Raw genomic sequence first — 27336 nt, 5'->3', positions numbered from 1 at the left:
ACCATAAGAATAAGAGGCATCATGAAGTTCCACGTGTGGTTCTGTTTAAGCAAAGAGGACAGCAGCAAGCTGTCAGTGTTGTGCATTGCCTTCCTGTGCTAAAACTTGCCCTTATTGAGAAATGGAAGATATGTCTGGATCAGCATATTAGAATGTGAATAAATGATACCTTTAAAAATAACCTCAGTCTTTTTTGAGACAGGGTTTCTCTGTTTAACAGCTCTGGCTGTCCTAAAACTCACTCTGTAGACCAGGCTAGCCTTGAACTCACAGAGATCCACCAGCCTCTGCCTTCCAATTGGTAGGGTTAAAGGTCTGAGCCACCACTACCAGGAGATAACTTCAATCTTAATATAAAAATATTTGGCATAAATATGAATGTATCATATGATAAAATATTTTATTGCAGTTAAATATACAGTCTGAGTTGACTTTCCATGTCTTATACTTGGAGGTGCCTCCCCTTCATGCATGGCTCCTTTCCAGACACTGCAGCTTCCCTTCTTTTCTGTAGCCAGAAGTTTTGTGTTGGTGTTTTCTTAAGGTCTGTATTTCACCGTATTCCCTCACTTGCCCTAACATCCCTTTCAACGTCCGTTAATCTTGACTTCAGAAACATTAAGCTGTGATGTAACAGCTTGCCATGTTTATATGGCCCCCTATAGTGTGTAACTTAGTTGTAGACACAGAGCAGTTACTTTTCAAATGAATTGATTGAATTTGTAAAATTACCTTGCCAAACAGCTAAAGCTGGTTCCTGATTGGTTATAGACATGATAAGTTTTAATTTATCAGTGTAAGTACTTTTTTAAATTTTCTTAATTCTATGTAGTGAAATTATACATAATGCCAGTAGTTTGGTTCATCTTTTGTAGTTCATTGCTGCGTCACATAAGCAAAACCAGAAATTTAGGATAGTTTTTCCAACTTTTTAGAAATAAAACAAACAAAAAATACATACAAATGGATGTTTGTATAGTCCTCCCCTGCTTACATATCTTACTTTATTTTTTTCTCATTTAATTGACCACAGTTAGACTTGAAATCCAAATAAAGCATAAAAGAAAAACAATCATGATTTCTTATTGAAATTTCATCTAGCTATGTATTTTACTTTGAAGTTTAAAATGGTATATTTGAAATGCTATTGTACAAGATAGTCTTCTCAGTACTTTAAGAAAAAGGTTTGTCTGAGGAAAGAATCGTGCCTAAAGGTCTGCTTTAAAATTTGCTTTAGTCCAGACTACATAAAGGTCCATGCTAGGGACAGTCATGTTGAGAAAGAGGTAATATATACATAAAAACCAACAGCTCTATTAAATGTATGTTTATTATAAATATACATGTGTATGTTATTGGAAAAATATTTTTAAGCTATGAAAGCCTCTTTTTTGAAGCTACTTAGCCTTAACAAAAAAAATTGAACTATTCTAAACTTGTTTTAATTTAGTATGAAAAAAAAGTATTAAATAAACCATATTACAGTCTCAATTAGGGGGCTGCCAGATTAAAGAAGAAAAAAATCTGTTTCCCATCAATTGCTCCAGGACACAAAGCAGATCTGTGTAGCTGTGTGTTATCCTAGAGTGTGTTAATCAGATACAAGGTGTGACGGAAACCAGTGACAAGAGTTTCCCTGATAGTGACCAGACTCTGATAATGAGCTGAGTAAGCCTTCTGAATGTTTTGGTGGTTAAGTAGTAAACAAGGTGATGTAGAACTTCAAAAAAGATGGCACATTCCATGTAAAAATCAAACCATAAGTCTTCCGTGACACTTTCGGGATCATGGAACCTGAATGCTTAAGATCCCAATGTCAGAAACTGAGAGGAGAAGAAAATAAAAGATAAAACATGTTTTCCTTAAATTCAGGGTAAAATTGAAACTTACAGACAGAACCCAGGGATAAACCCCTCGTGAAAAGAGCATTTCAACAGTGAGAAATGTCTCCTTGGTACATTCTTACAAAGGCTTGATGGAGCTGCATGATATGTCCTAGCTGTGACTGAACTGCTTAAATCTCAGAGCTGTTTCCTGGTGCGGGATGGAGAGGGCATGGAAGAGAGCACTAACAATCAGAGAATGGCGGAGGCAATTGGTATTAATAGGTTAAGTTTATTAATTTTTGACTCCACTCATTTGAGGTTGCCAGGCTGTGTACTGTCAACACTATTAGTTATTTGGGATAATCTTTAATACTTTTATGAAGTAAAAGATACTTATTATAGGGTTTTATTTACAGAACATTAGCACTTGAATAACTCGTAAATTTGTATTTTCTACAAGTAAAAAACCTGAGACTAAAAATATCTTTTAGCAAGATGTATTCTTCAGTTAACTGCAAAAGTATGAGTGCTACCCGAGTGTCCTTTGTATTATACCATATCACATTATTAATGTATGTTAACTCAGACTTTAAGAAACAGAGAAAGTATATCTCTGGAGATTCCTGAAATACCTGTGGAAGATTGAGTAGGGTTACAGAAAAACAATCTGTTGGAATATAAGACATTTTTTTGATTTTCAGTAAAATGGGAAATAGAATGTAAAAAGAAGGGGAAAGTTGTGTGTTTGTTGGGACAACAAAATTAGAAGTAAATCAACTACCACCCATTATTACTGTTTTACAGGACTGAAAATGTGAGATTCTTAGACACAAAGAACTTTACAGCCCAGTGGTCCCATACAACAGCACAAGCCAGTCTCCTGTCCCCACAAACACACAACTTAAAGTCTGAGTTAACATCTTGCTAAAAGATATTTTTAATTATTTTTAGTCCAAAAATATGCTCTTGAACACTCCTACGATATGAAACCCAGGGCCACTGCTTACCTTGCTAAGTACACTCTAAACAGAGATTGAAGTTTAAGTTAAATTTAATTTGATTTAAAATAAATCTTAGCCAGGCATTGATGGTGCACGCCTTTAATCCCAGCACTCGGGAGGCAGAAGCAAGTGGATCTCTGTGAGTTCAAGGCCAGCCAGGTCTACAGAGCGAGTTCCAGGACAGCCTCCAAAACAATACAGAGAAACCTTGTCTTGAAAAAAAAAAAGAAAAAAAGAAAAAAAAACAGATTTTAGCAACTCTGATAAAGCTTTTCAGAAACAGAGAGTTGGTCATTAGAATCTATACCAAGACAATGCTGTCTCGCCTTTTTCTAGCTAATACTTATTGCCAAGAAAACAATTTAAAGTATTTAAATAAATAGTATGTTACAAAGTAGATATTTAGTTCTAAGACACTTTATTTAGTTAATATTGGAAAACATGAGTTAGGACATCACTCACTAGAAGAAACTGTAACACAAGTTCAGTGTCTGTAAAATTTAGCCTCTAAATTAAAAAGATGAGAATTTTCAATATTAGCTAGTGTGGCCAGTGACACTCATAAAGGCTTTGGCCACCAGCTCTGATGACCTGAGCTCTATCCACAGGACCCATATGGTCGAAGAGAGCTAGAAGCAGGGTTGTCCCCTGACCCCCATGAGTACACACCGTGGCATTCATGCTCCCACTCATGAATAAATATGAAATTTATTCTTATATTCTGTGATGGTAATTTTGTACTTCACCTTGAGCTGAAAATTGCTGTACCTTTGATCCAGTGTCTCCTTGGTTCACATCTTATTTCTAGTGGCCAATATGTCATTACAGGACACCCCAAACTCTGTTCAATGAATTTTAACCAAATGTGTTGGAAACTAAGGCAGAGGAAAACCGATGCTGTGAGGATAAGATGAGAAATTCTTCAAGCTCCCCCCCTTTTTTTGAACACCATCTTTGTCCTTATTTCTCCTGCCCATTTTTAAGTGAATTCTCTCATCATAAGTATCTTCAAAACCTTTAAAATAGGTTTATCATGTTAACATACAATCTTACTAGCAAGAAAGAACCAAAAGAAATAAAATTAGTATATTAAGGCATTGCCACATTAATAACCAATGGAAACATCGTAGCCACCCCTCAAGTAGTAGATAATTGGGTAATGAGTGTATAAAAAGCATAGTACAAACATAGCATGCTATTAAATGAATAGCATGAAAATGAAATTGCATGGAAAGACCTGGATAGTCCTATCCTTAAATTAAAAGTCATAGAACAACCCCTGTAGAATATAAAGTCTTCACCTCATATAAGCTGAAAGTAGAGTGGAGTACAGGGTTTAGAAAGTTCAGAAAAGGTGTGAACACTGGGTATTGAGTTAGGGCAGAACCCGAGATTCTGGTGTGTTATTGTATGATAGAATGACCATGTAACTACAATATACCATGTATTTCAAAAAGCTAGAAGAAAGGAAAGCAAATGTTTTGCCATAAAGAAGTGATAAGTGAGTCACACATGTTGGCTGAAACTTGTAACCCTATAACTCAGGATGTGTATACAGGAGAATTACCACAAGTTCAAGGCCAATTTGGTCTATCTAGTGTACTCCAGAACCCAGAACCAAAAAATAAAAGTAGAAATATGTTTGAGGAAATATATATGTGTAACCTTATCTAAAATTTATAGAATACCTAACTTATCAAAATACCCTGAGATGCATAAACAATTTTGTTTTTGTGTCTCAGTAAGAAAATTAATTTAAAAGAAATAGCTATAACATATGAGACAAATATAGATATGAAGTTCTTCCATAACCTCTATTTGCCTGTTTGTCTTTCCTATCCATCCACCAGGAATTTTCTCTGCACCAAGTATTATCTGCCAGTGAATAGATCATAGTCATTTCTCAGAAATTTCCAGTCAAAATGAGATGAACATTAAGGAATTATAACTAAATTCATGGTTATAATGAAATTATATTCAATTGTGGTGTTATTTTCTGAATTGAACCTTGTCATCATTTAAAAACTGATGTTTTTCTCCCCTTGGTGCTGTCTCAACTGAGGTGATACTAGTCACCTGTCATGCTTGCCACAAATAATCATGGCCACAGACCTCACTGGAAGCACAATTAGCTTTTTCACCTAAGCTGCAGTTAGAAAACACTAAAGTAAGAATTTGTGCAATTTAGACTTGTAGCATTTGTCCTTTCCATTCGTGATTGGTAACCTATTCAATAACTGTTTTGCTATATACGTAATTGTTCTTTATGGCTGAAGTACAATTCTGAACAGGTATTTTTAATGTTCCCATGACCTCATTGAAGACCCTCAAGATTCTTTTCCTCATGGAAAAATATTTCTGAACAGTAAACAAGTAAACTTATATAGTAACACTTACTGTGTATGTGTAATAGGAATATGATGAAGAATGGGCAAAGAAAATTCAGAGTGAGAAGTTTCGCTGGCATAACTCTCAGTGGTTGGAGATGGTAGAGAGTCGTCAGATGGATGAGAGTGAACAGTACTTGTATGGTGATGATCGAATTGAGCCATACATCCATGAAGGGGACATTCTTGAAAGGCCTGATCTTTTCTACAACTCAGGTAAGACAATAACCAAAGCAAAAACACATGCTTCATTTATGTGCTGTAAAAAGGGCATTTGGTCTGCTAGTCAAGCATGCTTCCAAACTTAGCAAGCACAATTTTAGTGTATAAGCGATCTTCTGTTGATAATTTCAGGTGATAGTGCCTACACACACCAAACAAAACTAGTTACATTATTTTTTTCCAAGTTAGTCTTTGGTGTGATCTGCATTTAAAGTATGTGTAGCCAGGATAGTTAATGGCTGTTAGAAGCTTCCTACTTTCTAGGATTTTTTTTTTTTTTGGTTTTTCGAGACGGGGTTTCTCTGTATTGTTTTGGAGGCTGTCCTGGAACTAGCTCTGTAGACCAGGCTGGCCTCGAACTCACAGACACCTGCCTGCCTCTGCCTCCTGAGTGCTGGGATTAAAGGCATGCGCCACCAATGCCTGGCTCTTTCTAGGATGTTTAAGTTAAACATCTTTGGGATTTCTGACTTCCAGTTAACAATGCAACACTTGTCCTGTGTTTTACATCTATTAAATATATAACTTGCTAATTATATTTTGTTTTCTTATTTAATCTAAGAAGTTTCATCTTACCATGGTCTTGTCTTAATTCTGGACTATTGTATTTGGTGATTATTGGAAAGACTTGAAACTTTCTCTTACAACCTTGTTAATACTTTTAAGATAATAGTCTAACCAGACAGTGGTGGTGAACACCTTTAATCCCAGCACTCAGAGGGCAGAGGAGGCAGATTTCTGAGTTTAAGGGCAAGTTCCAGTACAGACAGGGCTACACAGAGAAACCCTGTCTCAAAAAACAAAAACAAAAAGTTAATAGTCACCATTACACAAATGCTGTATCTGTTATAACACTGCTGAGCTTGGCTGTTTCCAGGGATGATGAGTTTGGCACAGAGATGGTAAAATTTTGCTTTTAATGTTTTGTACTGTCACCAATATTAAAAATACTGTGCTGAAATCATACATAGTTGAGGAGACAAAAGACAAAATAAAACCTGAGAAAGACTCAAAATGAAAGTGTTAGTTGGGCTGGAGGGCAGCTGAGTGGTTGAGAGCTTTCCTAAAATGCACAAGACCATGGATTCAATCCATTACCAAAAGAAGAAAGAAGTCAAGTAATTCTAACCAAATAAATGACAATTTGTATACAATCAATGATTGAAAGCTAATGTCACTTGCCATTATATCTAATCACTAATAATTAACATCATATTAATCAGTAATACTGTTCATATATTCACTGATATGTTTCATAAATATATTGAAATTTTCACTATAATGTACCTTTTTATATTTAATAAAGGCACCTGAATTCCAAAACATGTCTGCTCCAGTTTTCAAAAGGAATAGCTTCCTTCCTACCGCAACCCTACAGTGGTTATGAAGTGTACTGTTCCTTTCCATCCAGATGGCATAGGTCATTAGCTCCAACCAACCTGAGTTTCTGAGTTCAGTAATAGCATGCAACTCTTCCTAACGTATTCAGAATTCATGAAGGGTCATAATTCAAAATATATGTTTTTTATGATTTTTTCTTTTTAATTTAAATTGGAAACAAGCTTGCTTCACATATCAATCCCAGCTTCCTCTCCCTCCCCTCCTCCCCTAACCCCACCAGCCCTCCCAATCCCCCACCCAGTCCCCACTCTGCTCCCCATAGATGGTGAGGCTCTCCATGGAGGATCTCCAAAGTCTGTCATATCATCCTGGGCAGGAACTAGGCCTCCCTTATGTGTCCAGGCTGAGAGAGCATCCTTACCATGTGGAGTGGGCTCCCAAAGTCCATTCATATTACAGGGATAAATACTGATCTACCCAAGGCCCCATAGATAGCCAAGGCCTCCTCACTGACACCCAAATTTAGGGGGTCTGGATCAGTCCCATTGTGGCCTCTCAGACATCAGTCTGGGGTCTATGTGCTCTAAGTTCAGGTCAGCAGTTTCTTTGGGTTTCACCAGCCCAGTCTTAACCCCATTGCTCATCACTTCTCCCTCTCTGCAACTGGTTTGCAGGAGTTCAGTTCAGTGTTTAGCTGTGGGTGTCTGCCTCTGCTTCCATCAGCCACGGGATGAAGGCTCTAAGATGGCATATAAGGTAGTCGTCAGTCTCATTATCAGGGAAGGACATTTAAGGTAGCCTCTCCACTATTGCTTAGATTGCCAGTTGGTATCATCCTTGTAGATCTCTGGAAATCTCACTAGTGTCAGATCTCTCCTCAAACCTAAAATGGCTCCCTCTATTATGGTATCTCTTATCCTGCTCTCCGCTATTCTTCTCCTGACTCCTTCTTTCTGCTCCCCCATGTCTCCTCTCCCCTCTTCTTCCTGTCTTTCTCCCAGGTCCCTCTCCCCTCCCCCCATGCTCCTAATCCACTCAAGAGATCCTTTCCCATTCCCCTTCTCCAGGGTACCATGCATATATATCTCTCTTGGGTTCTTTCCTGTTTCCCAGACTCTCTGTCAGTGGAAGTGCAGACTGGCACTATGTTGATCCATGTCTAAAATCCATATATGAGTGAGTACATACCATGTTTGTCTTTTTGTGCCTGGGTTACCTCACTCAAGATGGTTTCTTCTAGTGCCATGCATTTGCCTGTGAATCTCAAGATTCCATAGTTTTTTTTTTCTGCTGAGTAGTACTCCATTGTATGAATGTATCACATGTTCTCTTGCTTCTTGAGTTCTTCGTAAATTTTGGAGATCAGCCCTCTGTCAGACGTGGGGTTAGTGAATATGTTTTTCCATTCTGTGGGCTGCCTTTTTGTCTTGTTGACTGTGTCTTTTGCCTTACAGAAGCTTCTCAGTTTCAGGAGGTTCCATTTATTAATTGTCGATCACAGTGTCTGTGCTACTGGTGATATGTTCAGGAAGCTGTCTCCTGTACCAATTCATTCAAGGGTACCTCCCACTTACTCTTCTAAGAGGTTCAGTGTGGCTGGATTTATGTTGAGGTATTTGATCCATTTGGACTTAAGTTTTGTGAATGGCGATAGACATGGATCTATCTGCATTCTCCTACATGCCAGCATCCAATTATGCCAGCACCATTTGTTGAAGATGCTTTCTTTTTTCCATTGAATAATTTTAGCTTCTTTGTCAAAAATCAAGTGTTCTTAGGTGTGTAGGTTAATATCAGGGTTTTCAGTTTGATTCCATTGGTCTACTTGTCTATTTTTGTGTCAATACCAAGCTGTTATCAGGACTATAGTTCTATAAATAGAGCTTGAAGTCAGGGATGGTGATGCCTCCAAAAGTTCCTTTATTGTACAGGGCTGTTTTTGCTATCCGTATAAAGTTTTTATTTTTCTGTATAAAGTTGATTATTGTTCTTTGAAGGTCTGTGAAGAATTGTACCAGTATTTTGATGGGGATTACATTGAATTTGTAGTTTGCTTTTGGCAGGATTGCCATTTTTACTATGTTGATCCTACCTGTCCAAGAGCATGGGAGATCTTTCCATTTTCTGGTATCTTCTTTAATTTCTTTTTTTAAAGATTCAAAGTTCTTGCTATTCAGGTCTTTCACTTGTTTGGTTAGCATTACCCCAAAATCCAACACCCCTTCATGATAAAGGTCCTGGAGAGATCAGGGATAACAGGAACATACCTGAACATAGTAAAAGCAATATACAGTAAACCAACAGCCAACATCAAACTAAACGGAGAGAAATTCAACGTGATTCCTCTAAAATAAGGAGCAAGACAAGGCTGTCCACTCTCTCCATAGCTCTTCAATATTGTATTTGAAGTTCTAGCTACAGCAATAAGACAACAAAAGGAAGACAAAGGAGGTACAAATTGGAAGGATGAAGTCAAACTTTCACTATTTGCAGATGACATTATAGTTTACATAAATGACCCAAAAACTCTATCAGGGAGCTCTTACAGCTGATAAACACCTTCAGCAAAGTGGCAGGATACAAGATTTACTCAAAAAAATCAGTAGCCCTACTATATACAAATGATAAATGGACTGAGAAAGAAATCAGAGAAATATCACCCTTTACAATAGTCACAAATATATGATTCTTTTGTTCACAGGAATAATAATCAAATTTCTTTCTTTGAGAATTGATAGTTACCTATCAGCATAAGTCAATTCCCAAAATTATTCACAGTATCTTCAACTTTAGTTTTTTAATACAATTAAAATGCCAGAATGCATTGCAAAGTTATACCACATCTTGAAAATAATTCATTTGAATCAGTGTCTTAGAATACAAATTGTAGATATTTCCTGAGATACTTTATAATCCAATCATAATACCTTTGAAGTTACGTGTGTGTGTGTGTGTGTGTATCCATAGACACATATGTGTATGTATGTATCTTGTATTCTGAAATTTAGAGACAGTGATCACTGCTGGCAAAATAACAAAACTGTAAATATTTGAAGAGGGCAGTTATTATTTTATGAATTTTTACCATTTATTTCCATGAAGTCCACCAGAGATAGATGAACCTCTCTGTCTTTTCTTACTGTATTTCATAGAGATCTATAATAATGTCTACCTCTTTTTATTGTATACAGTTATATTTCAGAAACATCAAGTAATTTCTTTGCATTTGTCTTAAATATAGAATTAACATCATTTTGTATTTTACTTTTTTCTATAATTGGCAGGTTTGTAAAACTCTCATTCTGAGTTATTTTGATTTTAATTTTGCAGAGTAACTGGAGTTGTTTAATATTAACGTTGTTAACATTACCAAGATTCTCACTAAGTACAAAATACGAGATGGAATTTTTATTTATCTTTTTAGCTTCTTTCCTCTCAATATGTTGTGTCTTAGAATCCCCCATAATTTCATTTTTGTGTCTTCTCAATGTTTACCCAGTATTTGATTTTTAAAATCTTTAACTTCTAGCAGACATAAAAATAAAACCAAATTACTTATACTTTTTAGTTTTTAGTTGAAGTTCAAGTACTTTAAACTTAGTGAAATATATGTAGGTGGAGTTTTCTGTCTAGAGTTCCTATCAGCTCTGTCCTACTAGCTGCTCCCCCAAATAGCCACACAGAGAAATTATTAATTATAAATGCTTAGCTAATAGCTTAGGCTTGCCTCTAGCCTGTTTCTCTTTTACCATGTGCACTACTCAGATCAAACGGCCATCAAGCTTGGCGTCAAGTGCTTTACCCACTGAGCTCTCTCCTTTCTCCCTCAAACGAATGTTGTCACTTGAATCCTACTGATATTTGAAGACTCTAATCACTCATAACTTTGATTCCTCCTCTCCCCAAATAAGACATCTAGCCCCTATAGACAGTAATTATCTATATTTTATTATGTTAATTCTCACATGGTACATGTATCTACTGTTTGTATTATTTATAAATAAATTTATGTACCCAAAGAGAAATTCTTTCAGAAAGAAATCATGTGTTATAATTGTGTATATTTTTCACAAAATTGATCACATTATTATTATACAAGTGTTTTAGTAGGAAATAATCATTTGGTAAGTAAATGATATGCCTGTTGTTTGTCATATTTTTCATTATTCTGGTCAGTATGACCTGGCCAGTATTTCCACGTTCAATAATCCAACACAAGAGACTCACAAAGTCCTCAGAGCCTTGCAAAAAGCTAATTCCAAGACATAGACTGAGTGTTTGTTCTAGGCTTAGGGAAGCCTGAGGCCATAACACCCAGATGTTATTTCTCTACATAGTCCTACAAACAGAAGATTATTTAGAGTCTTAGGGCAACTGAGAAAGTAATACAACCCTTAAATCATTTTTTAAAAATGCTAACTGGCTTAGATTTAGAAGAATTAATGTTTATAAGCAAAAACAGAGCTCTCAAAAACATAGCAGTGTAGAGCTCTTTAAGGGATCAAATATATCTGATAACCTGATGGTATAGCTATATAATAATACCTAATAAAGACCAAGTCATCAAAAAGTATTTACATCTTATACAGTTTACCCACTTAAAAGCACAGGACGTGTAAATAATTTTATTCAAAAATGTAATACACATTGTATCTGTTTTTTAATGTTTGCCATTTAAATTGCCAAGTGTTTTTTATCAACAAATTATTTTTGATGAATTCCCCAGTTGTGCTATATAATTGAAGCTATCAGGATATAAAATGAGAGAAATGTTGACGTATTGCTGTTTGCCAGCCTTGTGGTGTTCCATGCCTCCTCTGTCTTTATTCATGACCTTTTGTTAGCCTGAACCATAGTCCCTGAGGACCACACCTAATACCTTTATCTTTGTCTTTTCTTACCAACAATACTGTAAGTACCTTGAGGGCAGTCTGTCTCATCCTGTCTACACTGGTATTACCTAGCACAAAATAGAGACTCAGTGATTACTGTATTATTATGATAAAATGTTGTGACCACTTATGTATGTATGACCTTCTATGCTTACTTCAGGGACAGAAGCATGTCATTCTGACATTTTTCTTTCCAGACTAAATGAATAGGTTTCTAACGTGTTGCTCAATAAGGTAATTTCTATTTTATTCTCTGTATGTTTTACTAGTCACTGTTTGACTCATTCTAGATGGATTGATTGCCTCTGAAGGAGCCATAAGTCCAGATTTCTTCAACGATTTTCACCTCCAGAATGGAGATGTGGTTGGGCAGCACTCATTTCCTGGCAGGTAAGCAATGTTCCAAGAAAGAACTCGGGCTAAGCATCTGCTTTGTTTTGAAAAGCTAGAGTTTTCTTCAGTCCACAATTTCTTTGCCTTTGTCATTACAAGGAGGGTTGAAACTTCCGTCTCTCCAGAAGAGTGATTAGTTATCCATTAGTTTATTAAAAAATAATGCTTTATTACTTTGGAAAATAAGCACTGTCCTTTGAAATATACAATAGTTTTCAAACTAACAAATGCAGGTGTTTCCTGGTATATTTCCTGATGCATTCCTGGTGTGTCCAAAATAAGTTCTGTTTCAGTTAGTTGAAGACATTTTTTTCTTGCTTATTGACACTGGTACCCTGTGTACCCTGACTATCCTGGAACTTGTAGACCAGGCTGGCCTTGAACTGATAGAGATCTACCTGCCTCTGCCTCCTCTGAGTGCTGGGATTAACCAGAAGTAGACTTTTATATCCATAGGGTTAGCAGTAAGTAAAATACATAAGGAGAACAGTATCTCCTAAGCCAGTATTGTTTTACATTTGTAATAAAGTTCACTACAGCAGACATCCAGCTCCATTACTAATTTTTTTACATATTTTTTAAACTGTTGACATTTTCCTCTTCGTGCCATCTCTAAGGTATAAAGCTTTCATTTGGGCTGTTGGCATTTCACTCTGAGATAGCCAACTGAAATGTTTCCCTTCCCCCCAGCTGGTGTTAAGTGAAAATCATGTTATTGCTGTATTTCTTTAGCATAGTAATAGTAGGCTTTCTCCTAAGGCCCTTGTTCTCACATTCTTGCCTACTTTATCAGTGTTAGGGATGGGTTCCATCTCATGAACCATCTTTGAATTTAATCAAAAAGTAGCAGTTTCTCCCATAACACTTGTGCCTCTATTACACCAGTATCAATTTGCAGAAAGTTTGCTATTGTAGATTGCAGTGTTAGTAGCTAAGTAACATTAAAGATTACTTTTGCTGCCCTCAATAGCCTATAAAGTACCTTCTAGCACCATAAACGCTATAGGAGTCAATAGGAGTAAAGTGTCTAGTTAGGCAATGTCTCAACTCCTCCCTGTTCAGTGACATAAGTGGTATTTCAACAATGCTGTCTTACTTTGAGGTTGTGTGGGTAGCCAATAGCAAAGGCTAAATCTATTTAAGAGATGCATTCATCTGTCTTTTTCTAACCAGTATAACTCCCAGTGAGCAGTTGAAATAGATTTCTTAATGCAACTATAATTATAATATTATCAATAATCTATTGTATACAATCTATTTTACAGATATCTATCCTTTGATTTTTAAGTTGCACTCTAAATTTTTAAAACAAGAATTATGACCGGGCGGTGGTGGCGCACGCCTTTAATCCCAGCACTCGGGAGGCAGAGGCAGGCGGATCTCTATGAGTTCGAGACCAGGCTGGACCGACAGCCTCCAAAACAATACAGAGAAACCCTGTCTTGTAAAACCAAAAAAAGAAAAAAAAAGGAATTATGTTCATTGTTTAGATAAAAAAACAACAGGTAATTGACAAAATTATTTCTCATGTTATTTGTCACTGAGAAGCCACTACAGAACAGCAAACTTTACATTTTTTAATATATTATTTAGATAAGAGGCAGCAAGTATAGACATAATTTCCAGAAAGCTTTGCTTTGCATTTATGCATAGAGGTAGTATTTCTGTATGGCGTACCAATGCATATTAGGTTACCTCATCAGTTACTTCAATTACCTGTTGTTGCCTATTTAAAATTCCTTTTTAATAATTATTATTTATTCTTTGGGAATTTCATAGATATATGAAATGTGTTTTGATTTTATTCACCTACCCCTTCCTCCCTACAACTCCACCTATAGCTATGTTCTCCTTTGATAATAGCAAACCATGGATCTTCAGTTAGGTATATTTATTTTAATTCTGGAGGTATTTAGTCATATTAGATTGACATATAATTGCTCACGTATTTTGTTATGGTGATTTTGGTATGTAATGTTCCTGATCTGAAATCTTAAACTACTGGAGATTTCAGTTTCTGATATCTAGTAGCAAACTTTAAAACTCACTGAAGAACATCAATTCAAAATTCTGATTACAAAAATTCCCATTTATTAACTGATTTTAAATAAATTTCAATAAACGTTCCATCAATAACCTGAAATTGTTGAATCCTGGGATTGAAAAGAAGAACTTAAGCTGTGAGCAAATATTGTCCTCATTGGATTTAAACTCTGACAAGCCTGACCCCCTAAATACCTTTAAAAGTGGCAAGTGTTGCCTCTGTGGCTCTTCTTCTACGTGAAATACACAGAGGACGTGCAAATTCTTCCCTACTTCTTTATCATTGATTTCATAACAATGATAGCAAAGTTATCCAGGGGAAGAATAATAGCAGATTGATATATAAAAGGTAAAAATGTATCACCAACATTATTTCTAATGATTGCCCATGTATGTGGGACAGTGCATCAGACAGATTACAGCAATGGGAAGTGCCACCTGCCAGTCAGCTTCCCTGGCTTTTCAGGCTTGGTATCGGAACATTTCAATTTGAGTGGATTCTTGTTAAGTAGTTGATCCCAAGTGACTGGTAGGTAAAAAAATAAGTTACTAATTTACATGACATATTTTTTAATTGTTCAAAGAAATTATTTTCTTTTTTTCCTCAAATGATTTTTAGCAAATAAATGTATGTATTAAAATATGAGAAACTAAGCCAAATTAAAAGAAGTGTTAAAACTTAATCGGTATTGTTGTTTTTCCTAAAGTCCAAGTCAAAGGTTCTTCATCGTCTGGGTGCCAGCATTTTTGTAATATGGTGAGGCAGTTTAATTGGAAACAGTGAAAGCTGTTAAACTCATCTATCTCATTCTACAAGAGAGACTGGACATTTGATCAAATAGATACTGGCAGTTGGACAGCAAATCCTTGGCTTTAGACATGTGTCACTATTGGTTTGAACCTCTTGGCGCCGGGATTTCCCGACATTTAGAGCTAATGCAAAATGCATTAGGGCTCCAGGCATTAGCTGTGGGTTTGCCAATCACAGTGTCAAATGCAAATCTCCCAAGTCTGAACTGGTGTTGGGAGTAAAGTGGGACCTGGTATTGAATCTAATTAAAAATAATGGGAGCAAGGCGAGGTGGGTTTTTTTTTTTCCTGCTATGTACTATGTATTCGTGCCATATTTTTGGAGCTTTTTTTATTATAACTCTTACTTTTCAAGACTAACAAGAACCTCATGTTAAGAGTATTCTTAAACTGCTTCCAGCTTTTACAAATCAGTTTTTGTTGCAGTAAAAATGGTCCATTTTCCTTTTATAGGAATCCAATTTTCATAAACTGGAAAAAACTGCAGAGTCTGCTTAAGTTTCCTTGGGGCTTTGAAAAATATTTTTCAGAGAGCCTGGCATTCTTTGTGGTTGGTAGAGTAATGTCAGTCGCTGACCATCTCACTGAGGTCAAAGTGGACTGGACTTCCACACGACCTGCCTCTGCCTCATATGCCTTCGTTTTCTGTGTGTTAGTTACAACCTTTTGTTTTCTTCCTTGGAGCATTTTACTATTATGTTTCGTACATAAACTTATACACAATACATGTATGCCTTTCACTGTAGTCTCTTTATTTTGTGTACCGTTAACAGTTGAAATGTTAGTTGCAAGAGCATAATGAATAGAAGTAACTATTTCTCTAAATAGAAAATACAATACTTTACAGTAATTTCAAGTATAAGTTTCACTTACATACTCATTGATTCGAAGTACACGCGTGCATGTGGAGGTCAGAGGACAACTTTCAGGAATCAGTTCTCTCTTCCATCATGGACTCCAGGTATCAGACTTGGGTTGTCAGGCTTTCCATGTAGCATCCTTATTACACTAAGCCATCTTACCAACCCCTTAATTTTTCACCCATTGTTTTTCCTAAGAGACCGATTCTATATATACAATACCCTGTATATTCAGTGCACTGTTAAACATGCCCTAAGTTGTTGACATGGATGTATGCCTAGGTCCCTAATAATTTGTTCTTAGTTCTAGATGTTTGAAAGGATGTTTAAAAGGGACAGCTTCTAAGTTTAAATACAGTTTTTAAGTCTTGATTAAAAGAAATATAAAAGAAGGCCTGGAGAAACGGCTTAGCAGTTAAGAGCACCAGCTGATCTTTCAGAGGACCCGAGATTTGATTTCAACACCCATGTTGCATCAAACTCATCTGTACCTCCAGTTTCAAAGGATTTGATACCCTTTTCTGACCCCATGGCACCAGGAAAACACATGGTACGCAAACCGTGGTAAAATACCCATATATACAAATTAGAAAATGGTTTTTTAAAAAGCAACTTCTTTATACATACATGTGTATGTATATCAAGACTATTACAGCAAGGTTGAGTAGTTGGATATTATACCATTTACTTTAAAAATTGCTGTTTTAGACATAATATATGTTTCTAACTAAAAAAAATCCAGATCTGTGCAAACTTTCATAATATATTACAAATTAATTATGAATAGATACTCATTTATCCAAAGAGCATTTTAATGTATATAAAAATCCATCTCAAGCACAGTTATAAATGCTGTCCAGGCCTAACCCAGAAAAGAATTTTAAACTCTTTCTAGTTTTGTATTAAGGGAGTAGAAATATGTCACAAAATTTCTTGAAATTAATAAAACCATAAACTACATGACAAAGGAAGTTATGCCTAAGATAATGATGTGACTATTCTACTCTTAAACTGTGGGATGTAAAAACTGCTAAGCATGAATGACAGTGACTGCATGACAATAGCATTGTATAAAACAAAACTAGTACAAACAGATAGATTTTTACATTATGACACTCATGATATAAAATAAACCTTATGAGAAATCTTATTTTTCTTTCTGGATATTACCAGTTGCATTTTTCAAGGTAAAATATTCCTAAGAGCCTTTAAGTGTTTCAAAGAATAAAGTGTTTAAGACTGTTTTTAAATCTAAATTGAAATACATAAAGCATAACTTGAATTTCTTTAATCTTTGTAATATCACATATCATCTTTGGTCAAAATCGTGTATGTGAAGTAGAGAGGGTAAAAAGTGAAAATAGATATTAAGGATCAGAGATTTTTAGGGAACCAGACTGGAACTGGGTGATAATAAATACTGAAGTCCTTAAGCAGCAGACTTAGTTTCGCAGTTACTGCATCCAGATGACAAGGAGATACATTAATCACCAGTGACTTGTTTTGGGAAGTTGAGAGTGTTTTTAAAAGGGAGATGTGGCATTCATTTCGCAGTAGGACAAATCATAAACCTTTTTTGCTTTAATACATTTGACATGTTTTCTTGCAAATTGGTATTTCACATTTGCTTGGAGGCAAACCGCTGCAAGTTTATTAACACATTAAGTAATTAGTTCATTACCTTAAATTCTCTCTAAAAATTAAATCCAGTTGTATTAAAGTGAGAGTGAAATGAATGAGATTATCTCAGTGTTGAAGGATAAAGTACTGTGTGCAAATCATTTATTCAGCTAACTAACCCACATAAAGTTTTTTCTTCATGATACTTCTGGTTTTGCCTGCTGAATACATCCTTATAAGTCTGCTGTATTTCAGTGTTACTTGTCATATTTATTTAGACTGTACAGAGACAACTTCTTTCTAGCAGAGAAAAGCCTTCTACTGCTTGGACACTAATTGTTTGCATTTCCCATGGAAAATTGAATTAGATTTTATTAGTAAATTGGGCCTATAACCTTTAAGGCTAGATTTTATTAGATTATAACACATCAACATTAGCAAACTGTAAACTTTACTGAAAATAGAAAACAAGCCAAAAATCACTAGAAACTTGGGAAGATGTTTTATCCTAGAGAGGTTGTAGTGCTTACTTGGGGAGGTATTTTCAGTTATTTACTTTCCTTTACAAATTTAGAAGCAGTAGAACTACCCTCATTGGTGTAGTACCATTTTCTATCTGGTGGTCACAGCAAAATTTTTGGAGCCATGCCATTATCAGCCTGACAGTGATGCTGTACGCCTTTAGTCCCAGCACTGGGAAGCAGAGGCAGGTGGATCTCTGTGAGTTCAAGGCCAACTTGGTGGTGGTAGTCTACATAGAGTAATCCAGGACAACCAAGACTACACAGCACATTGAAACCCTGTCTTGAAACAAACAAACAATAAATTATTGTCTTTTATTGAGACGTTCATTTAGAATAAACAGTTTGGTATAACTGAATCTATAAGTAAAATAATAGGACTGAATCCTATAAAAAGGTTAACACATCAACTGTGTGTATAGCCTTGTATACAAAGACATGACACAGGTGTTAATGCTGGCGTGTCTGGGAAATTGAACACATAACAACCATTTAAGAGTGATTATCTAGTGTTAAAGTTCATGTATTTTTTTCAAGAGTATTAGTTACATTTTCGTGGACTGTACAGATAAAACAATTAAGAGTGAATTTAAGCAGGTGTGTTGGTCTATATCTGTAAACCCAGAATTCAGGAAACTGAGGCAAGAGGATCTAAAGGCAAGCCAGCCTGGGTGATTGGGAGTCCCTGTTTCAAAATAAAACACTTGCAAATTTAAATGGAAAGAAAGTCTAAATTCTTTAAGCATAGGTGAATGAGTGGTCATAGGAGATGTTTGGCCTAGGTAATGCTCTCATTTTAAAAAAAAGATTTTTATTGCAATGCAAATTACCATTTCAAATGCTTTATTCATATTCTAAATTGGATAACAATCGCATAAGCACTATCACCCCTTTAAGATGAGAGCAATGGAGCAGTCATTTATGCCTCAAGTCTGGAGTCAGTGGTATTAAGCTTACCCTTTAACTGGAGAGTATTGTGTAATTCAAGGTAGACAAGGTAGAGTTATTCATTCTAGTCCTGTTATGAACAGTTTTTTAGTTTCTCTTATACTAAAAACATTAAACAGAACATTTTTCCTTCAAATTTTTAAGAGAACAGCTATACTCAATGCTGGGCCATATGTAATATTAATTAATTGCCTTTTTCTCAATGTTGTGCATAGTCACTCTAGATGTGATGTACAAATAGCTTACTAATTAGCTAAAAGCTGTGAGGCTCTGTAACTGATCTACATTTAGTTTGAATAGGAATTGTTCAGGTTGTAGGTGAGACATCAAAGTAAATTCTTATTTCCAAGTTAAGTCTAAGAGTAAAATACTAAGTTGTAATGAATGAGGAAGGAATTTACAAATGAAGACCTGATTTAATATGCCTAGTGACTGCGCTGTTTCAACTACAAGAAGTTTCTTGTTGTTGTATTGGGGTGGGGAGTTAGTCTATAAACCTTCTTAAAGAAGTACCTAAGACAAAAACAAGGAAATATAATGTTCTAAACTCAGCCAGCCTAAACCACTTGAGCTGCTATGACAGCTCATAAAGCTGAGAGTAGTTTTTAACTGGGCTCTGTTTTACATTGCCAAAGTGAATTTTCCTTGCAGGAAGTAGCCAGAGGGTTTATTTAGTTTCCAGTCTGAGGCTTTGATCTTTCTGTACTGTCACATCTCAGGTTACATAGCCCTTTTTCACTGCAGTAAATCTGCAACAGTTAATGAGAATAAAATCTCCTCCTCCGTACTGATCACATGCTGCTAAATGCCAAGCCACAGCCAACTGCCCATTTGCAGTTTCAGCGAGGGTGTATGAAAACAGTGCAATCAGTTTAATCTTATTGTCTTTGTAATTCATTTTATTGGGCTTTCTTCCTTTTCAAGTGACCTACTTTTTATCAAGTCACATGATTACAAGGCCAAAACTGAAAAAAAAAATTTCAGAAAGTGCATAGTTCTAAGAGCTGTTCATGGGGTAGGCACAGAGGTATGTTGACTTGCTGCCATTAAGATTAACATTGGCTAACTAGAAGACTTTTAAACAGCCAGAACCTTTCTTTCTTGTTTGGTTAAACGATATATTTAACGTAAATATGAACTTATAGTTAATTAGTTTAATGAGTAAGAACATTACTTTTTTACTTCAGGTACAGAAATGATCACATTGTACCAAGGGAATTCCGAGACTTTCAGAAATATTCATTTCCACATTATAAGAGCTACTCCTAGAACAAAAATATCATTAAACACACTCAGCCATTTTATCAAGTGATAGCATCTTATTTCTGTACACATAGAATAAATATTACAATTATTCAGTAATCTAAAGACTTTCAAAATCACCTTTAAGTAACTGACTTTTCTATATTAAGAAATGTGTCGTCATAGTGAAGTACAAACATTTCCTTTTATGATGAACTCAATTATTGTATATTACTATATATTAAATTTATTATTTGCTTGTCTTTTGCCTTTTCTTTTGCCTCACTATGATAGACAATCAGTATTTAGCAACTTGTCTGTATTATGAAATTTACCCTTAGATGGCAATTTTGAATAATAGCAAAAGTAAATATATTTTATTATATCTTCATATGGGCCATAAATATGAATATTATTAAGTGAAATAAAAAATTTAAATTTGTTTTGTCATTTCTCACCAGTGAATTCACAGTTATAATAATCATTCCATAGAATATATCATTTCCCATAAAAATCAGAACATTGGAATGAATCGGTAGTATGTAATGCCCATTCACAGATTTAGCTAATTATGAAGGCAATGTTTAAAAGCAGAATGAGAACTGAGGAGAATATTTCCAAAGTAGAGACCATCCTATCAGATCTTTTAAACTTGGAGGATTTACTTTTTGGAAAATGCTAATTGTTGATTGCTCCATTTAAAAAACAGGATAAATGGCCAGCAAAAAGGCTCCGTGGGTAAAGGCAGCTGCCACCAAGCCTGCTAACCTAAGTTGAATCTCTGAAACCCACATGGTGGAGGGAAAGAACTAACTCCCCCAAATGTCCTCTGACCTGGCTTCTAAATGCATATGCACACAGATACACATACAGAAACGCATGTGTACCCATGCACGCACACACGCACGCACACAGGCGCACACACTTTTTTAAAGAAAGGAGACTATGAGAGAAGAGTGACATGTTAAGGAAGAAGTACTGTACTTGCTGTCCTTGGTGTCTAGAAGGTGCTGCTATGATGTAAAAATGGTGAACTGGGAAACTATGGCTCTGCTCTTGCATTGCTTTCAAATAGGCTGAGGGTGGTCTTAAGCTGTTCGAGAATTGTCTTATTGTCTTTTTGCAACTTTGAGTCCACCCAAAATTTTGGCTTTGAAAATCCATAGAACATTTCAATAGAAAATAAACACTTTTTTACATTTTAATAGCTCTTTTAAAAAGAAAGACTGCATCTTATACAAATGAAATTGCTCAAAAGAGCTCATGTCTATGTACCTTGAACAGTCCAGTATAGGTTCAAATGATGTCACTGCAAAAAGATAGAAACAACACTGGTGTCAACGCCAGGCTGCTATAATCCTTGTTCAAACTGCAGTGTTTGATTCCCGGTCTGTTGCCTGATGTATTCATTAGCAGTGATGGCTAGCATTTGCTAACATGCTCCAAAGGCTCAGGAAGCAGTGTGCTATTGGTTGCTGCACTTACTAATGTAATGTTCACAACTGGAAACACATATTCTGTTTATAAGCATACAGGAGAAAGCTGGTTACCCAAGACAATCCAGAAACTCGAATTTTTATCCATCTTTCTGCCTTCCACCTTGTTTGAATGATGGAAGTGACCTTCATTCAAACATTGTAAGCCTCTGGACCCCATCCTGTACCATCCTGAAGATGACTTTTATGTCACACTTCCCCCTACTGGCTCATCCTATCACCATGTAAATTCCACTTGACCTCACATGACATTCCAACCATCTTCTCATTCCCACTGCTTACAGGATTTAAAGCAGATTCTTTTTGTCATGTATCATATCTGTCATCTTTTTTATCAGAGGCTTGTTTGAACACCATCCTTTTCTCTCTTCCTATTTGGCATAACCAATGAAATGCTTGTAAGATTATCAAACTTGCATTTATGTCAACATCATACCATCTTAACAGATGTTACAACCATCCCCTGAGAAGTCAAGTCATGGATTGTGGACTCTTCCTTGATTTTTCCTTTTCCCCACTAGTCGCTCTCCCTGGGACTTTTCTTGCAGTTTACACTGCTAGCACTCTAATCCAAAGTGCTACTACCAGCATCATAAGCTACTCAGTAGCCTCCTAATTAATTACCTTGATTCTGCAGTTGCCTCACCTCTCGTTACGCCTGTTTTACTTAATGTTTTTTTCACAGTAGTCTTTACAGTCTTCCTAAGCTAAACCCTGGCTTCCATGCACCTTTAAGAAAAGGCAAATTCCTCAGCATACTCTGGACACTTGTACATTATCTGAGCCTTCTCCTTCAGCTTCATCTACATATGTCCCCCGTTGCACCTCTTCCTTCCTCCATGAAAAGGTACTTCTTACTTTGTCAAATTTTTGCTTAGCTTGAGTAGTCCTCAGACTTTCTAACTAACTAGCTTTTGTCTTTCAAGTCTCAACTCAAATATTATTCCCTCATAAAAGCCACCGCTTCGCCCCACCTGCTCTAATTGGTTGTTTCTGTGTTTTCTCCCTCCTCAAGAATATAGACCCTAGAAGGACAAGAGCTTTAACAGTCTTATTCAGAGTTGCGTCTGTAGTACCTCGCACACACTAGATTCTCATAAACATCTGTTGAATGAACGAATTACAAAGGGCAGTGCCTGTCTTTAAACACAGATAGACTTACTTCACTTTCTATGCCGTATTTTATTTTCAGTGTGAACTGACTGCATAATTTTTTACATTTATACTTAGCCTTTACTGTTTCTGTGTCATCCTTCAAAGTGTATAATACCAAACATGTATTAAATATACATTGCCATGATATATTGTCTTATATATCCTGCATATAACATTATGTGCTTCTATTTTTAAATGGTTGGCAGATAACTTTTATATGAAAAAAGCATTTCAATAATCCAGATGATTAAGACTAGTTAACTTTATTTGTATAACTGATAATACATCTACTCATCTATGCTAAATGTAAAACATAATATCGTATAATATTTTTATTTCCTAAAAAAACACATCAGAATGATCCAAAATTACAACTAGAGGGTATAAAATCACATCAAGATTCCATCTGATTTCATCTACCCTAAAGAAACATAACTACACGACAATGGACAATGGAAGAAATAGTATTAACATTAAAATTCTTGTTAATTATAACCAATTTTTAGAATTGCCGAGGTGTCGGGGTTGTATCTCAGTAGGTAGTGTGCTGGCAGGAGGCCCGGGGTTTGACCTCCAGTACTTCAGCACTTTGGAGGTAGATGCAGGAGAACACAAGTTCAAGGTCATCCTGGACTAATTAGTGAACTTGAGGCCAGTCTAAGCTACATGAGACACTGCCTGAAAAATTTTTTCTGGAGTTAACATTTATTTGGAATGGGTTTAGGCATCACATAAATTTTGTAAGTAGTCAAGTCTTAGGGTTACTTGCCTTAAATATCTGTTCAAGGTGTTAAAAGTCCATTCTGAAACTGCAGTATATGTTTCTAGGAAATGATAGTGTAATCAAGGTTATTATAAAAGCATATATTAGCTTCCAGTATCAAATAGCAGACATTCTACAACAGATTTGCCCCATTTCCCTTCATCCCGTACTTTCATGTTAAGAAGCAGTAGTTGATTAGTACATTAGAAGCTCACATATGCCACAGTTCTGTTGTTGCTGTTTCTGTGATTTCTAAGGTGCTTTCAACTTCCTTTCAGTAATAGCATTCAAAGAACACAACATAAACATGTATAATTAAGGTGAAGATATGCATTCAGTGTTTATCTTTTAAATTTTTATCTGTGGTCTGTTTAATTGGTAAACATTTGGATAGGATCTAGAAGGGCACCCTGTTTATTATTCTTTAGCTTTCTTATTGTGTTCAAGTTTAGATAAGGGTAGTAGTATTATGAGGTCTAGAAATTGAATTAGTATTAAGAATCTGGATTTGAGCCGGGCGTTGGTGGCGCACGCCTTTAATCCCAGCACTCGGGAGGCAGAGGCAGGCGGATCTCTGTGAGTTCGAAGCCAGCCTGGTCTACAAAGTGAGTTCCAGGACAGCCTCCAAAGCTACAGAGAAACCCTGTCTCGAAAAACCAAAAAAAAAAAAAAAAAAAAAAAAAAAAAGAATCTGGATTTGGATCTCAATTTTTACCTCCTTCTGCCTTCTCTTACTCTATCCCTGAGTAAAGTCTGTATGTGTGTATACATCCAGTAGAATAAATACTTTGAATGTTTTTAAATTTTACCATATTTTCATAGGAAATAGAATTATTGCTCTTCAGAAAGGAGGGTGAGTCATCTGAAAAATCCAGAAGCCCTTCCCCTCCTTTGAAGAGCATGCTATGTTGCTTTTTTTAAACTTGTATTATAGAAATAAATGCCTTTAATATTTTCTCATGGGAAAAATAATCAGTTACCTAATGTGTGATTAAGAAGTGTAATATTTGACCAAGAATCACATTCTCTATCAAATCTAGCCTAAATTTTTTAGGCTTAAGAAATCTTGTACTTATATATTGTAATAACTCACTTGAGTTTCTAGGTGGTTTCTTATTTTTAAAAAGTTGAGTTACTGTAGCTTGTGGTTTTGTAATAGAGACACTGCCTCTTTAAGAACATATCATTATCTTATACAGGGTATTTTGGGAAAGTATGAGGTTTGGGATAGCTGTTACATCAAAGTACCAAGGAGATTGATACTTCCCATCTCAAGGCGGGGAAGGTTTATCCAGTAGAAACTTACTTTTAACTTTAGATGATAGGTAGATACACACACACATGCACGCACGCACCCATGTGCACAGGAACACACATTCCCAAGGAAACAAATAACAAAAACAAAACCAGAATTCATTTGTTTAGAGACCAGGTCTCACTGTACAGTGGTGGATGGCCAGGGAGGAATTCAACAGACAGCTGATCTCATGTGCGCAGTCCTGCACTAACTACCTCCTCCTGCTTCCAGGAACCTCAAGCATGAGTCACCATGCCCAGTTCGAAGTTGTGTATCTTTGAAACCTGACATCCTAGTTACTGAAGAATTCTTGAAACTTTTCATTTATAGAATTTTATATTACAAAAGAATTGCTAGAATGGGCAAGTTTCTCGTTTTTTTAAAAAGAAGCAGAATACATTGCTATGGTGGCTCTTTAAAAATGAAGATGTCTATATTTAGAAGGGTAAACTGAGGACTGTGTTCCTGTACAGTTTACCAGTAGGAGCATTAGGTAGCATTCAGGCTTTCCAAAGTGTAGTGCAAAGCATTTGTTGTCTCCCGGCTGCTCAGAGTCTCCATAAATAAACTAGAATTCAGACCTGCTTCGGAGGGGACAAGGTTGGCACTCTGTCATAGAAAGTATTTCAAATACTGCATTGTGTTTTTTCTTGAGAAGAATAATTTTAAAATAGTAAATTCCTAAACTTTAAGCTTCCATCAAAGCTAATTACAAATTTCCATGTATGTGTATATATACAATTTCAATGTTGGGTTTTATATATATATATGGTTTAATTTTAGACTCTAGGGATATAAGATGTTTTCTTATGCCATTTAAGTTAAAGATCTTAAATGGTTTAAGTTTTTAATATTCTTCAATAACAGCATATCAATAATTTTGTAAGTATTGTCAACATTCTGTCTCAAATAATGAAGAATAATCATATACAAACCTGTAGTTTCTTTGTTTAGCTTTGGAAGAAATTGTATCTAAAAATGATATACCCCACCTTTTGAAGAGTTCTTTCCATTTTATAGTTGGCTTGGTTTAAATCTGTAACAAGAACCATCTTACTGTCACATCTGAAGGCAAAGCTTCCTTAAGGGGGCCAGAGCTGGTTACAGGGTCAAGTGGTTGATTTAGAGCCCTCAGCTCTGAAGGAACATAGGTGGCTTCTGTGAGGATAGTCAGGTACAATTCAAACTGCAACTGTAAATTAAAATTGCTGGAGCTCAGTGGTAACATATATGAACTCCTGGATGCTAGCCTCAGCATCAAAGAAATAGCACTGTTAAATTACTATGAGAAGTTCCATAAAGTTAGAGTTGTGCTCAGAATACATTCTGAGATCTTTTGTGAGGTAGGAAAACCAACAGTTTTTAAAAGCTACCCAGGTGTGGTGGCCATGCCTTTAATCCCAGTCCTCTAGAGGCAGAGGCAGGCGGATCTCTGTGACTCTGAGACCAGCCAAGGCTACATACTGAGACCCTGCCTTAAACAAAAAAATAAAATAAAATAAAAAGTTCATTTAAGGAAGGTTTCTGGCTGTGTGTCTTGCCATCCTCTGCTGGAAAAGTAGAATGAGTCTCAAATAATGCCTTTCAAATTGTATCCTCTAGTGTTATAGATGTAGGACAGTACTGTATCATACCTCTGTGAATGTAATATAGCTTGTACCTGCTTTATGATATGTAGTAGTGACTGTGCTTTATCAGCACTGTTTTTAATGATATTGCTCAGAATGTTTTCTTTCCAGATGATGATTGAGAAGCTAATTTAAAAAATGGTGTCAGGTACCACAAGACTAACAGGGGAAATATTATCTATCTATCTATCTATTTATGGGTTTTAGGGCTTTTTCAGATAGTATACAACTAGTTGTACATTTACTTCATTCTCTACATGGAGAAAAAAACGTGCTGTTTATCACCAGCAAATAGGAACCAGAGTTATTTTTAATGGAGTTACTGTCCCTGGCCCTGTAGACTTGGAACAACTAATGTAGGTATACTACCTACATGTACATTTGGACTACTGACTATAACCTAAAAAAACACATTTCCATCACCCTGGAAATCTCCATCTTTGCCCAGCTTTCATGTGAGTCCCAGATTGCCAGGTTTTTCCACACCCTCAGGCACAAAGACCACAGAGTAAAATATTGTACCCTAAGTGTTTTTATGCCCTGTGCTCCTGACTAAAGAAATTACCACCATCAATTGCCTGGGCACAAGTAGGTGTGCAGTGTGGGAAATGACTTGCATGAAATAGCTAACCCACCGCCCCTTGATTTACTCCTTTAACATGAGCCCATGGGATGTAGAGTAAGATATGGCCCACAGTTTTCGTAAAGGTGTTCTACATTTGCATTCATCATGATGTCGAATCTGAGTGTTTGATTGAATTACCCAGTTTATACAAGCAGTCTACTCTCGCTATGGAAAAAAGAAAGTCTGATTGCCCATGACATTATTTTACTGCAACAATAATTAGCATGCCTCTGCATAGCCATAAATCTCCATGACTTATGTAGAGC

The 27336-nt window shown here is 36.0% G+C and overlaps 1 protein-coding gene across 3 annotated transcripts in view; it reads left to right on the top strand.

Annotated features, from left to right (window-relative positions):
• The window catches only part of Kifap3 (kinesin associated protein 3), a 125235-nt gene that overhangs the window by 83753 nt on the left and 14146 nt on the right, over nucleotides 1–27336 (top strand). For all 3 annotated transcript variants that reach the window (XM_040737191.1, XM_040737190.1, XM_005071362.4), the window contains exons 18-19: nucleotides 5241–5430; nucleotides 11960–12059. In XM_040737191.1, coding sequence (XP_040593125.1) covers nucleotides 5241–5430; nucleotides 11960–12059 — 290 coding nt within the window. The remainder of the gene's footprint in view (nucleotides 1–5240; nucleotides 5431–11959; nucleotides 12060–27336) is intronic.

The sequence above is a fragment of the Mesocricetus auratus genome, unplaced genomic scaffold, assembly GCF_017639785.1.
Source record: "Mesocricetus auratus isolate SY011 unplaced genomic scaffold, BCM_Maur_2.0 Super-Scaffold_100676, whole genome shotgun sequence".
In the NCBI taxonomy this organism is placed as follows: domain Eukaryota; kingdom Metazoa; phylum Chordata; class Mammalia; order Rodentia; family Cricetidae; genus Mesocricetus; species Mesocricetus auratus.
This window is presented reverse-complemented; position numbering and strand designations above follow the sequence as displayed.